This window comes from Elephas maximus, chromosome 16 (assembly GCF_024166365.1).
Source record: "Elephas maximus indicus isolate mEleMax1 chromosome 16, mEleMax1 primary haplotype, whole genome shotgun sequence".
Lineage (NCBI taxonomy): Eukaryota > Metazoa > Chordata > Mammalia > Proboscidea > Elephantidae > Elephas > Elephas maximus.
In genome coordinates this window covers 50180583-50192892 of record NC_064834.1, presented here as the reverse complement: position 1 = coordinate 50192892, position 12310 = coordinate 50180583, and the positions used below count along the sequence as shown (strand labels likewise).

The 12310-nt window shown below is 46.8% G+C and overlaps 1 protein-coding gene across 3 annotated transcripts in view; it reads left to right on the top strand.

The window, feature by feature from the left end:
- Positions 1-11923, top strand: part of HPSE2 (heparanase 2 (inactive)) — a 702461-nt gene extending 690538 nt beyond the window's left edge. For all 3 annotated transcript variants that reach the window (XM_049855686.1, XM_049855684.1, XM_049855688.1), the window contains one exon: positions 10211-11923. In XM_049855686.1, coding sequence (XP_049711643.1) covers positions 10211-10376 — 166 coding nt within the window. In that variant the 3' untranslated portion in view covers positions 10377-11923. The remainder of the gene's footprint in view (positions 1-10210) is intronic.
- The last annotated feature ends 387 nt before the right edge of the window (positions 11924-12310 follow it).

Below are 12310 nucleotides of genomic sequence, written 5' to 3'. Positions count from 1 at the left end.
ATGCTTGGTACTTTGACATCTATAGACCCTGGAACAGAGCTTGTGCTATCTGGAACATCCCCGCCCCCCCTTTTGGCGGTACGCTAACCCACCTGCTATTATCAGGAAAACTGTCAAAATCCAATAAAACTGAAATCTTTACCCCATTGGTTTAATATATTTAAATAGGTATCCAGGGAGCCATGATCATATAGTAAGGTAGCTAACTTTGGGTGTGGATTATGGGTTCTGTCTCATACTCTTCTGCCATATGGAAAATCTGTCCATGCACAGGTGTACACACACGTACACACAAGCATCTGCCCTCCCATCTGACTCCCTTTGTCCCTCCTGCAGACTCCTGTGAAGGGGATGCTTCGTACCCCACACTGCCTCTTCTAGCACCACACAATTAGGGCTGGGCAAACCTGGTCCCTCTCCCAAGAGGATACACTCGTGCTGACACAAGACAGACCACAAGAGGGGCAGATATGAGAGGGCAAGAGTGTAAGGAAGAGAGAGACACACTCTGACCTGGGGGATCTGGGAAGTCCCCAGAGCTAAGGGGCATTGAGCAGAGAAGGCAATTCTAAGCAGTAGGATGAGCTTACTAAAGGCTTGGAAGCCCAAAAATTCAAGGTACATTTTGTTTAGGGGGGTGGAGGGTAGCAAATCATTTCACGTGACTGGAGTATTGCTTTGTGGGGTTAGGAGAAAGCCACAAAGATATATTGGGGCCAGACTGCAGAAGGCCTTGAAATCCAGGCCGAGAAGTTTGATTTTCCTTCTCTTTGTGTAATGTGTTTATGACAATTTGCATCTTTCAGTGTTTTCTGTCTTAGAAGGCAAGGAATAAGTCTCTTATAATTGAATTTGTACAACACAAAGAATAGTAAGTTTATGAGTAATGCCCCTTAAACGCCACTTGTGAATGTCAGTGACCGTGGCAATGGGATAGGAACACAGTTAAGCACATACTAAAGTCTCCGTGGTTTTTATAGCTGATTCCTATTGTGTCCTTGGGTTTGAGTGCTGTATGCCTATGACGTGGAGGTTTGAGATGATCACAGAATTCAGTTTTCTTCCCAAACTTCCCCCAGATGATTCTCTCGTCTGTTAGGAGTTAACAGTATCAGTATAAATCCAGGTTTCTTAGCTGCACTCTCATCTTGTCTGCCAAGTGTGCTAAGTTATTTTAAGCTATTAGAAGCACGTGGTAGAATTCTGTTATGGCTTGAACCATTCTTACACAGACTTAGATAGAACACAGACCAAATCATGCCCCCCAAACCTAACTACATACGAGAAATGCTTATAGCTCTAAAAACCTGCCTCTAAAATCCCCTAGCTCTGCTTGTATAAAGGAGAAATAGTGTTTCCTCTAATTGCTAATACAGAAGTTAGATCAAAATTCCTCATGGTTTCAAGAAGCCTCTCAGAGGGTGGGAAGAAGGGGAAAGGATCTTATCAGCCTCAAATTTTCTCAGTGGCCAAGAGCTTCAAATGGGGAGTGGTGAGGTGCACAGGAAGCTTTCGTCTCCATTTTTTCTCTTTCTTCCCTTCCTGTGTCTTTAATAAGAGAAAAAGGGCTCGGAAAGGGCTTGGAGTGACCAGAGAGCCAGTAGAAACTCCGAGAGCTTGATGAGTGGAACTCAACAAGCTGTAGTTGAACTGTCATAGGCAAAAGGCACTGCACCACGTTCTACTGAGGATGAAGACGTGAAAACAATTCAGTCTAGCAGGGAAATGACTGAAGCAAGCAGATAAAGTAAGGTAGAGTGGGTGGGTGCTACAAGGGAGGGCTATCAGATAAGGCCTTTTGGGGGAGGTATATCTGAGACACCTGGGGGAAGAACAGACTTTTTGACAGAGTCTAGTGGTGCAGTGGCTAAGAGCTCGGCTGCTAACCAAAAGGTTGGCAGTTCTAATCCAACAGCTGCTCTTTGGAAACCCTATGGGACAGTTCTACTCTGTCGTATAGGATCGCTGTGAGTCCAAATCGACTCCACTGCAATGGGTTTAGGTCCCCCTCCCCCATACCAGATTCCAGGTGGAGGAAAAATCACGTAGAAGAAAAGCTTCAGGCCACACTTGAAAAGAAGTAGTCCTCCCACAACCCCTGAGCAGTGGGGCTGCCCCAGAGCATCCTTAGAGGGACGGACATGAGCCTTTGCCCCAGCCGGGCATGTGGGACCAGGAGACACTAGCCTGTAGCGCTCACCGCCGGACATTTCAAACTGACTTCCCTGCTCTGCTGCCCCGGATGCTCAGCCTCTCCAGGCAGGGAGGGCAGCAAAGCCCCTCTGTCCTCAAACCCGGCTGGGCTCCCTCCCGGCTCTAACCGGGCCCTGACCTGACACAGCCAGGGATCCTCCAGGGCCTCGAGCCTGTAAAGCGCACACAGGTGCGCGGCCGGCGGGGTGGCCGCCAGGGACCCCGGACCCGGGAGTGCCGGGAGCCCCGCACCTGCGCCTGGACCCCTCCTCTCTGCACACTGGCCAGGAAGGAATTGCAGCCCGGCTTCGCGCGTTTTCGTAATATTAGGCAACATTCCAGGTCGGCCCCCTGCCAAGTGGACCGCAACGAAGTTTTCGTTGGGATTTGATTGATACTGTGGTTTGTTCCTCCGGCAGGCCAAGGGCAGGGCACATCTCCCAGCCTTCCCGGGCTGGGAGTATGAGCTGTGGGGCAGCCGCCTCCGGCTTCCTGGGAGCCACCAAACTGTCAGGCTCCCTGCCCTGTTGTGTAGAACAAGAGTGACCTCTAGTGGCGCATGGGAAGCACACTGGACCTATACGGAAGTAGGAGGGTTGAGTAATCGCCCGCATACACACATTCAGATTCTTAGTCATGCTCTCTCTCCTGCTTCCCTCTTCCCTCGCCTCTCTCATCATTTAACAAATGCAGAAGTGAAACCAGAACTGCCCAGTAACCTATCCAGACCGGCACATTTAATGCTTAAGTCTCTGGCCTTTCAGTCCGATGTCTTTTCATTCCCAGTGGTAGTTCATCTATCCACCTGTTTATATCCAATAGTCCTCCAGCACTACTGCTTTTATCAAGCGCTTAGTGTGAGCTGGCGGACAGAAGAGTGAAGGACGGATGAGACAGACATCTGGTCTCCTGGTCTAGAGAAGAGAGACAAGCAGTCAGCAGTCACAACACCCTGTGATGGGAAGCCCTGGGTGAAATGGTAGCTCCGTGGCTATGAGTTGGCATCAACATGAAGGCAATGGGTTTGGTTTTTTTTGGACCCCTGACCTAAAGGACCAGTAGTAGTTAGGCAGAAGAAGGGAGCTGGAAGGAGAAGAGGGAGTGCAGAGAGGGCTCTGGGCAGAGGAAACAACACCTACAAAAGTCCTGAGATTAGAGAGAAGTGAAGAGTTGGGAGAACGACAGCATAGAATAGAAGGAGATGGTGGGGAGCGGGCACGAACAGGAACTAGAGCCACCCCCTATGGGGCAGGAGAAGTAGGTAAGGGCCTGCTTATGGGGGTCTTGTAAAGACAGAGGACTATGTCCTAAAATCAGCAGGGAGCCACTAAACATTTAGACAGGTAATGTCATGATCAGATTTCTGTCTGAGCAAGGTCACTCTGAATTTGACATTAAAGTCAGCTTCAGGGTAGCTGTGAGGCCGTGGACTAGCTGCCTGAAAAATATCCAAGCCAGAAGCGATCTTAGTGTTCATCTGCTCTGTCACTCCTCATCTTACAGATGGAGAAACTGAGTCTGAAAGAAGGCAAATACCTTTCTCAAAGTGGCTGAAGCTGAACTGATTAATCACTAAGTCCCTTGTCCTCTCACTCAAGGCCCCAAAGTATGCTGGCAGGATCCAGACACCAGCTCCCATGGCTGCTCCTGGGAATGCACAGGCTTCCCCTGCCTTTGCTCCCACAGAAGTCCACCTGGGCCAAAGCGGAGTCCAGCACATCATCTCCAAGATTACAGAAGGCCATGCTCACTTACTCTTGCTTCTCTGAGACCTCAGAACAGTTGAAACCATGCTTACATATTCCTGGGTGCCAAGAGCCGTGATAAGACGGGAGACTAGATGGTGGACAGGTGGAGGGGGGGAATGAGGGTGACTGGGCCAAGGGGCTCCCATGGAAACCTGGAGAGCGGAGGGCTTGACTTCAAATTGAGACATTGAATCCCGTTTCAAATAGTGCACAAAATAAAGAAAACAAGTTTAAGAATTGGAAAGTATCTCAGACTTTGTAAAAACAAATGGTGATAAAACACAGTTGTCCTAATATTTGGATAATATAAATACCCTCAGCAGCTCAGGCAAGCTAGGGAATTAAGAGAAATAGTTCAATGTAGGCTGGATCATTTAGCATTTGGTTTGAAAAGCCATGGGCCAGTGAGGAGGTCCCAGATGTGATGAAAGTATGATAAGAAAGGCTTTCAAAGAAAGAAACTTGATCCTGGGGAGTACCATCTGGAATTGGAGAGACAACAGGATTAGTGGAAAGAGGTGTCGGGAGGCCTGAATTTGAGACCTAGCTTAGCCACTTATTAGCTATATGACCTTGCACAGGACACTTAACCTCTCTGACCCGTCTCAATAGTAAAGTTACAATAATAATAATAATACTTACTTTTTGCACCTCACAGGGCTTTTTAGCAACCACGTGATGGGAGGGAGCCAGGTGGAACTATGGTTAAGGGTATCGGTGCAAATCTCAACTCTATCACTTACTGGCTGTGAGACTTGAAGCATCTAACCTTCAATTTCCTCATCTGAAATACAGGGATGCTGACAACTGCCTCAGTTGATTGTTATAAAGGATTAAGTGAGATAATAAAAATAAATCATAGCATAGTCTTTTGCATAGACAGTGCTTAATAATGTGATTTTTATCATTAATGTGATGTTTGCCAACTTACAAACTGTCCAGTGCTATAAAAATGAAAGATTATTGTAATATTTCATGTGATTATGACCTCCCTGGGTAATAGGATAAATACTAAAAGAAAAACGTAAGCGGGAAAAATAGAACGGAGGTGTTGAAGCACACAGCCCATCTTTACCAAGGACCTATGAGGACTCAAGGTCTAACAAAACCTTACTCACAAAATTAACTCATGTGGACTTAGCTAAGAGATGGTCACATAGATCTTTCTTAAAGATGAAAAACACTACCAGTGATCAATGGCCTGTCATCAGGTTGGGATAAGGCATCTGGTGAGAGGCTGTGAGAATCATCGATAATTCAAGTCTTATCTAACATGTCCGTGAGCCACCAGAGGAAGAGTAATTGGTACGTTAATTAAATCTGTAAAGACTCAGTAAACCTCCAGGGAGCTTCTTTAGAACTAGAGAAGCTTAACTCAGTGAGAACAGAAATAATGCAAAGGAACCTCAAAATTCCATTCACTCGTTCAGAAAAATGTTAAATTAGTCCCTGCCAGGTGCCAAGCTGCTACATAAGGTTTTCACTGGCTAATTCTTTTCAGAAGTAGACTGCCAGGTCCTTCTTCCTAGCCAAGCAAAGAGCCCTGATGGCTCAATAGTTGAGTGCTCAGCTGCTGACTGAGGGGTTGGCAGTTGGAACCCACCAGAGGCTCCTCAGTAAAGCGATGTGGCAGTCTGCTCCCATAAAGATTACAGCCTCAGAAACGATCTGGAGCTGCTCTGCTCTGTCCTGTAGGGTCGCTGTGAGTCAGAATCAACTCTCTGGCAACAGGTTTGGTTTTTTGGATGTGCCAAGCACCTTGTTAAGTACTGAGAATTCAGGGACAAAAGACATGATCCCTTTCCTCACCAAGTTCACAGCCTAGTGAAAGATAAACCAAAAAAAAAAACAAACCAGTTGCCATGGAGTCAATTTCAACTCATGGCAACCCTGTGTGTTGCCGAATAGAACTACACTCTATTTTTAAGGGTTTTCAAGGCTGTGAACTTTCAGAAGCAGGTTGCCAGGCCTTTCTTCTGAGGCACCTCTGGATGGGTTTGAACTGCCAACCTTTTGGTCAGTAGTTGAGAGCTTAACCATTTGCTCCACCCAGAGCTCCTCCAGAGAGGGATAAAGGCACCTGAGTGTGATAAAGGCTGTGGCAGAGGTAAGTGTTGAGTGCTAAGGGCACCCAGAGGCAGGACTCCTAACCCAGCCCAATGGTCAGAGAAGGTCCCAGAGGAGCTGACACCTGGGCTGCCTCTGCAAGGGTCCACCACAATTTGTCAGAGGAGGAAGGCTGGCTGTGTCCCGATGAAGGTAGCACCACACACAAAGAGCCAGAAGCAAAACTGCAAGTCATTAATTTGGTCATGCCAGGCCAAGCGCGCCCAGCCTCTTCAAGTATGAAGTTTCCTTTTTAATGTCAACAAATATCATGGCCCTATGGCCTTCTAGAAATTGTTCTTTTAAAAGCTATCGCTTAGAAAAAGTGTATGTTGCCTCTGCTCATAATCTACTCAGGATTTTATAACAGTTTTTAACGAACTTGTGCCTTATTAACTCCAGCAATGTCTACTTACATTTACATCTGAAAAATAGGCACTGCACCTTTAAATGAACTTGTATATTTTAATCCCAAGAGTTATCTACTTACATTTTCATTTAAAAAAATATTTACCTCATCTACGTGAAGTAAATGAAAAAAAGTCAATTTTTTCATTCTAAAACATTCTGTGCTCATGCACATAGTGAATAAATCCCGCCAATAACCGCAGTCTGAGCCCATACTCACACCCAAAACGTAAACGTCCTCTGTACCTATATAAGGATAAAGGTGTGTGTGTAGAGCGAAACGTATCCATGTATATGTATAGGAGGGGGGCTGGCAGGGCCTGAGACTTGAGAGGTAGCTGAGCTAGGCTTCACTGTTTATGTTTAAGTGTAAGGGGTGGGGAGCTGTTGGAGAGTTTGAAGCAGTGCAGTGATGGCAACAGATGACCCTGTCAACAGTGTGGAAACAAGGGGGAGGAAGGCCAGGCCTGGGGGCAAGGAGGTAGATTAAGAGGCCTTTGCTGTAGACCAGGTAAGAGACCATAAAATCCTGAACTAAAATAGCAGCAGTGAATGGAGAGAAAGGAGTAAATTTGAAAAACGGGAAAAGGTAGAATTGATTTGTTTTAGATATGGGAGTTGGGGAAGAAGTCTTGGATGGCTTCCAGGTTTCTGGCTTGAGTAATTGGGTAAATGGTGGCACCATCACAAAGATAATAAAGTCAGAGACAAAAGCAGATTTTGAGGGGAGGGTTTTTTTTTAATTTGGACATAGTGACTTTGAAGTTCTTGTGGGATATCCAAGTGGAGAGGCTTAAGTTCAGAAGGATCTAGGCTAGAGGTAGAGGCTTGGGAAGCATCGACATGTGGACAGTAATCAAAGTCTTGGGCATGGGTAGCAGCACACAGGGAGGAGCACATAGCATGAGAAGAGAAGAGGCCCAAGAGCAAAGCATCAGGAACCTCAGCAGTCGAGAGGCAGATAGAGGGGTGTAGCTCCCCCTCAAAAGGAAGCAACCTCCATAAATGAAGGAAAATCTAGAGAGAGTGTTATCAGGGAAGCCAAAGGAAGAGACAGTTTTCAGAAGGGCACCATGAAAGGTGGAAATGCCACAGTGCAGCCAAGTGTAATAAGAGCCAGAAGGTTTATCTGCTAAGAACACGACCACCATCTCTTACTTAGAGTCAGAAGGTTTATCTGCTAAGAACAACACCACCATCTCTTACTTATATGCTTTCCAAGCACCTTCATTTCATTCTCACTTTTTTTTTTATAACCTATATGGCATCTTAAGATGCAGAAATTTCGGGGCAGCGAGGTTAAGGGCCAGGCGAAAGGCATCTAGCAAGTTAGTGATTCAGCTCCTGGAATTAAGAGATTTCAGTGCAGAATCTTGCCCGCGCTCCCTGGGTTCCACCCACAGCCGAGTTAGCTTGTTAACCACCCAGTAAGGAAATCACAATGGAGCCCGTGCCAGAATGACTATTTGTTAGCAGTATAGATTTTAAAAGCCTTGCTTATCACACTTTGTTTTGTGCTTCCCATAATCCTAAAATGTCAGTGCTCTGGGATCATCTGAGTCTTAAAGGGTATTATTTAATTCCTCAGGGAGACTTTGCTCCTAATTCTATAGAGAAGAGGGACCATTGAAGGTTTTCTAGCAGAGAAGTGATATAAATTGGTGTGTGCACTGGAAAGATTAATCAGTATTACTGAACTGGTATTTGGCTGTGCATGTGTGAGATTATTGGATGTATACACCACCTGAAACAAAACAATGAAAATACACTAAAAAGACCTATTTGGTCTTCTTTGGCGAGTGAACCCCATCTCCACACCCTGCCTCACCAGAGAGGTCACTTGCATTCAGAAGCAAAAGCTCTCTGCATGTTTGGTGAGGTCAAGGCTGATCTTTAGGTCTCAATTCTCCCGTTCCCGTAACTTCCAGAGGCAGGCTGGCTCTTCATAAAGGAGCCCCATGCTCATTTCTGACAAGATCAGCAATACTAACAAGAGGAGGGGGCTGCTCCCCCTGGCCTGTCAGATCTGGACTCAGCCCAAACCTACCTGTGTGGGCTAGGCCTGGAGCTGCTGCTCTGCCTTGCTTTCCATTGGGAGCAATTTACAACACGCTTATCTCTGGGAATTCACTGCTCTACTGGGCATGGGTCTGATTATCTCTCCCTAAACCTGTCTGTCATTCATAGCACAGAAGGAACGCTAAAGAAAGACTTCTATATCAATTCGTAACATTTACAACTTGGATGATGTCACTGCAGTGTTACTGCATCGGAGGTTGGGCAAGCCTCAGAAACCATCATCACTATGCCGTGCTGATTTTCTGTGGGTGACTCACAGCCTTGTTTCTAGCTGGTAGCCTGGCTCTGGCCTTTTCTAAACCAAAAAATCAAACCCACTGCCATCAAGTTGATTCTGACTCACAGTGACCCTGTAGGACAGAGTAGAACTGCTCCAGAGGGTTTCCAAGACTGTAAATCTTTACAGAAGCAGGCTGCCACATCTTTCTCCCACGGAGCAGCTAGTGGGTTCGATCCACTGACCTTCTGGTTAGCAGCGAAGCGCTTTAACCACTGTGCCACCAGGGCTCCTGGCTTTTTCTAGTGATCCATAAAACTGAGCTTCAACCTGGATACATGGCTGTACAAGCCACACCCCAGGCGGAAAAAGCTGGAAGCTATCCGGATTCTATACCACAGGCCACAGGTGGGTGGCATTTTCCCTCGAATCCAGCCTAAGATGGGCTGTTCTCCTTCTCTCTGTAAGTTTTGCTATGTATGTGGTCCACCTTCCTTCACACAGTTGAAAGGTGCTGACTACACAGGAAGAATAAAAGCAAGCAAAGTAGCTGAATTGTAATCACAAATACCTACGTTATCACCTATTTTGCTGTGTTGCTAAGATGGAAACATCTGTTGCATATTAAACGCGAAAATTCTTTCTTAGATTAGAAAAAGTACAGCCATTAGATAATGTCTCTGTCCCCCTTCAGAACAGCCCTAGAGAAGTAGCATCATGTCAGCTCTCTAATCTGTTGAATACATTTAAGTTTTAAATTAAACAGAAGATTTCTGAAATCATCAAGCCTATGCATCACTTGGAGCCCAGGGGTGGTGTAAATGGTTAACACACCCAGCTGCTAACCAAAAGGTTGGAGGTTCGAGTCCGTCCAGAGATGCCTCACAAGAAAGGTCTGGTGACCTACGTCCAAAAAAATCAGCCATTAGAAATCCCAGGAATCACAGTTCTGCTCTAATGTACGCGGGGCCACCGTGAGTTGGCATCTCCTCAGTGGCAACCGGTCCTGGTATGTAACACTGGACAAGGAAAGCTCTAGATGGAAGAATCAAACGGGACGGCCAGTGTGCGTTGAAAACGGGGCGGGGGCATGAAACTGCTTTCAGCTTCAGCATCACAGAGACTTTTCACTTGGCTCAAAAATGTGTCTCTGAAACAAGACTACCTGTACTCCAGTCCTGGCTCCACACCTTCGTGCTGTGTGTACCTTGGGCAAGTCACTTAACGACTCTTTGAAAAACGGGAATAATAACAGTTCCTTACCTCGAGGGTTGTCAGAGTGATTGAATGAGTTATTAAGTGTAAGGCACCTAGATCAGAGTCTTGGGGAATAGTGTCAACAGGTGTCAGCTATACAAGGATCAGACAGTCTAGCAGCAATCTGGGGCCACCCAGGCTTTGTTGTGACGCCTTCGTTACAATGCAATAATGAGTCCCAACCTGTCTTTTCTCACTGTAGGTCAGTGCAGCTGAATGGCCAGCCCTTAGTGATGGTGGATGACGGGACCCTTCCGGAATTGAAGCCCCGCCCCCTGCGGGCTGGCCGGACTCTGGTCATCCCTCCAGTTACCATGGGCTTTTATGTGGTCAAGAACGTCAATGCTTTGGCCTGCCGCTACCGATAAACCACCCTCACACCCACAAGCCACCGCAGCCGGCTGGACTGCTTTCCACTTTTCTGCCCCAGTGGTGTCCTTACTTTTCAGACATCTTCTTAGCAACAAACCAGCCTCTGCTGCCCATCCTGCTGGAATCAACACAGACTCGCTCTCCAAAGGAACTAAATGTCATAGTGTGAGCTTAGCCTAGGTAGGTCACCTCCGCCCCATAGGAAAATGTAGACATCATCTGTACCTATGCGAGGCGGAAGGTATGTGTATAGAGCTCTATGTATCCATGTACACGCACCATAAGAACAAGCTGGCAGCACATTCCCAGGACAAATCTTCCCAGACAACTCCCCTGTGATCCTGGCCATGCAGCCATACAGCTACAAACCCCGAACTCTAGCCTCAGCAGAAGGTGAGGAAGAAGAACCCAGGTGGACTTGTGAGAGCCCTATCCTCTTCCAGATCTCCTTTGTCTGTTTTCTGCTGCTGCCCTGGGTTTCCTATCACCTCTCACTTCCCATAGGGAAGCAAATGGGTGAGTCAGCTCAGGCCTGCTGGGTGAGCTGTTTATGTAATTTCACGGCTGATGTATGAGTGTGTGCATCTGGGTTTCTGACAGTGACATCAATCACCAGCGAGTCCTCTGGGAAGCGGGTGCTTCAAAAGGAAAATTACAGTCATACTCCGGATTTTGTAAGAAGGTTCTATTCCTCCATGAATCCAGATTCCCCCAGGGTTGGAATGGAAGTCAGGTAACAATATTCATGGAGTGGAGAGCAATGTATTAGGCACCACCAAAAGCAGTCATCATCCTTCATGTTGCTCTGAGGAAGAGTTCTAGTACAAAGAGAAAACACACCGAACTACCACACACACACTAACCCCAGCGGAGCAAAGCAAATCAGACATGCCCTGAAATCAGGAGACTATTAAAGGCTTGTTAGGGTCAGCCCTTAATGGAGGTGCGGGTCAGAGGTCATTGTTGTAAGGCACAACCAAATCCCACTCTGCTGCCCCCTCCCAAGTAGCTGTGTGCCTCTCAATGGTACTAACTAGGCAGAAATCAAATGTGGTCGTTAAAGATGACCAGGTCCATCTTCTCAGACCAGGTTTGTGTGTAGAACAGAGCTTCAGTTGGCCACTTTGGGGCAGAAGGGGGAATCTGGAGACTGAGGTCTGATGAAACTGGAATTACTGATAAGTAGAAAGTTTCTGAGTTGGGCAACCAGCCTGCTCTGATTTAGGCAGATCTGTCTTCCTGAAGAGGAGCCCTGGTGGTGCAGTGGTTTAAGTGCTTGGCTGCTAACCAAAAGGTAGGTGGTTCAAACCCACAAGCTACTCCACAGGAGAAAGATGTGGCAGTCTGCTTCCATAAAGATTTACAGCCTTGGAAACCCTATGGGGCAGTTCTACCCTGTCTTATAGCGTCACTATGAGTCAAATCCACTGGAAGGCAGTGGGTTTGGGTTTTTTTTTTTTTTTTTTGGTGGGAAGTGGAGATTTAAAGTTCGTGATAAGGACTTTCTAGATTAGTCAAAGGATAAGTGGGTCTTTACAAACAAGCTGCAGCTGAAATGACTTTCTTTTCCGTGGAAGTGACTTTGTCAGGATAAATGACATGAATGAAGCTTTATAAAAACCGGGGCCGGGGGGAGGGGGGGTGGAGGATTTGACACTGCTGTAGGGTTCCAATTAAGAGACTGTTGTTAAAGGATAGAAATGGGCCTGAGGGGAGCCTTGCTGAGGCCAGGGGCCAGGGAGATGCCTGAAATGCCCAGGAGTTAAGGATCAGCGTCAAGACTGCAAAGTGAGTGGTGAGGCAGGAGGCCTGGGGAAGGTTAGATGATGAAGAGGTGGGGGGAGGCGAGTGTTCTCAACTTGGAGGACTGGGAATTTGAGAGAAGGAAGCCAGCAGGCTAATTTATATGTGAGGAAGATAGTAGACTCGG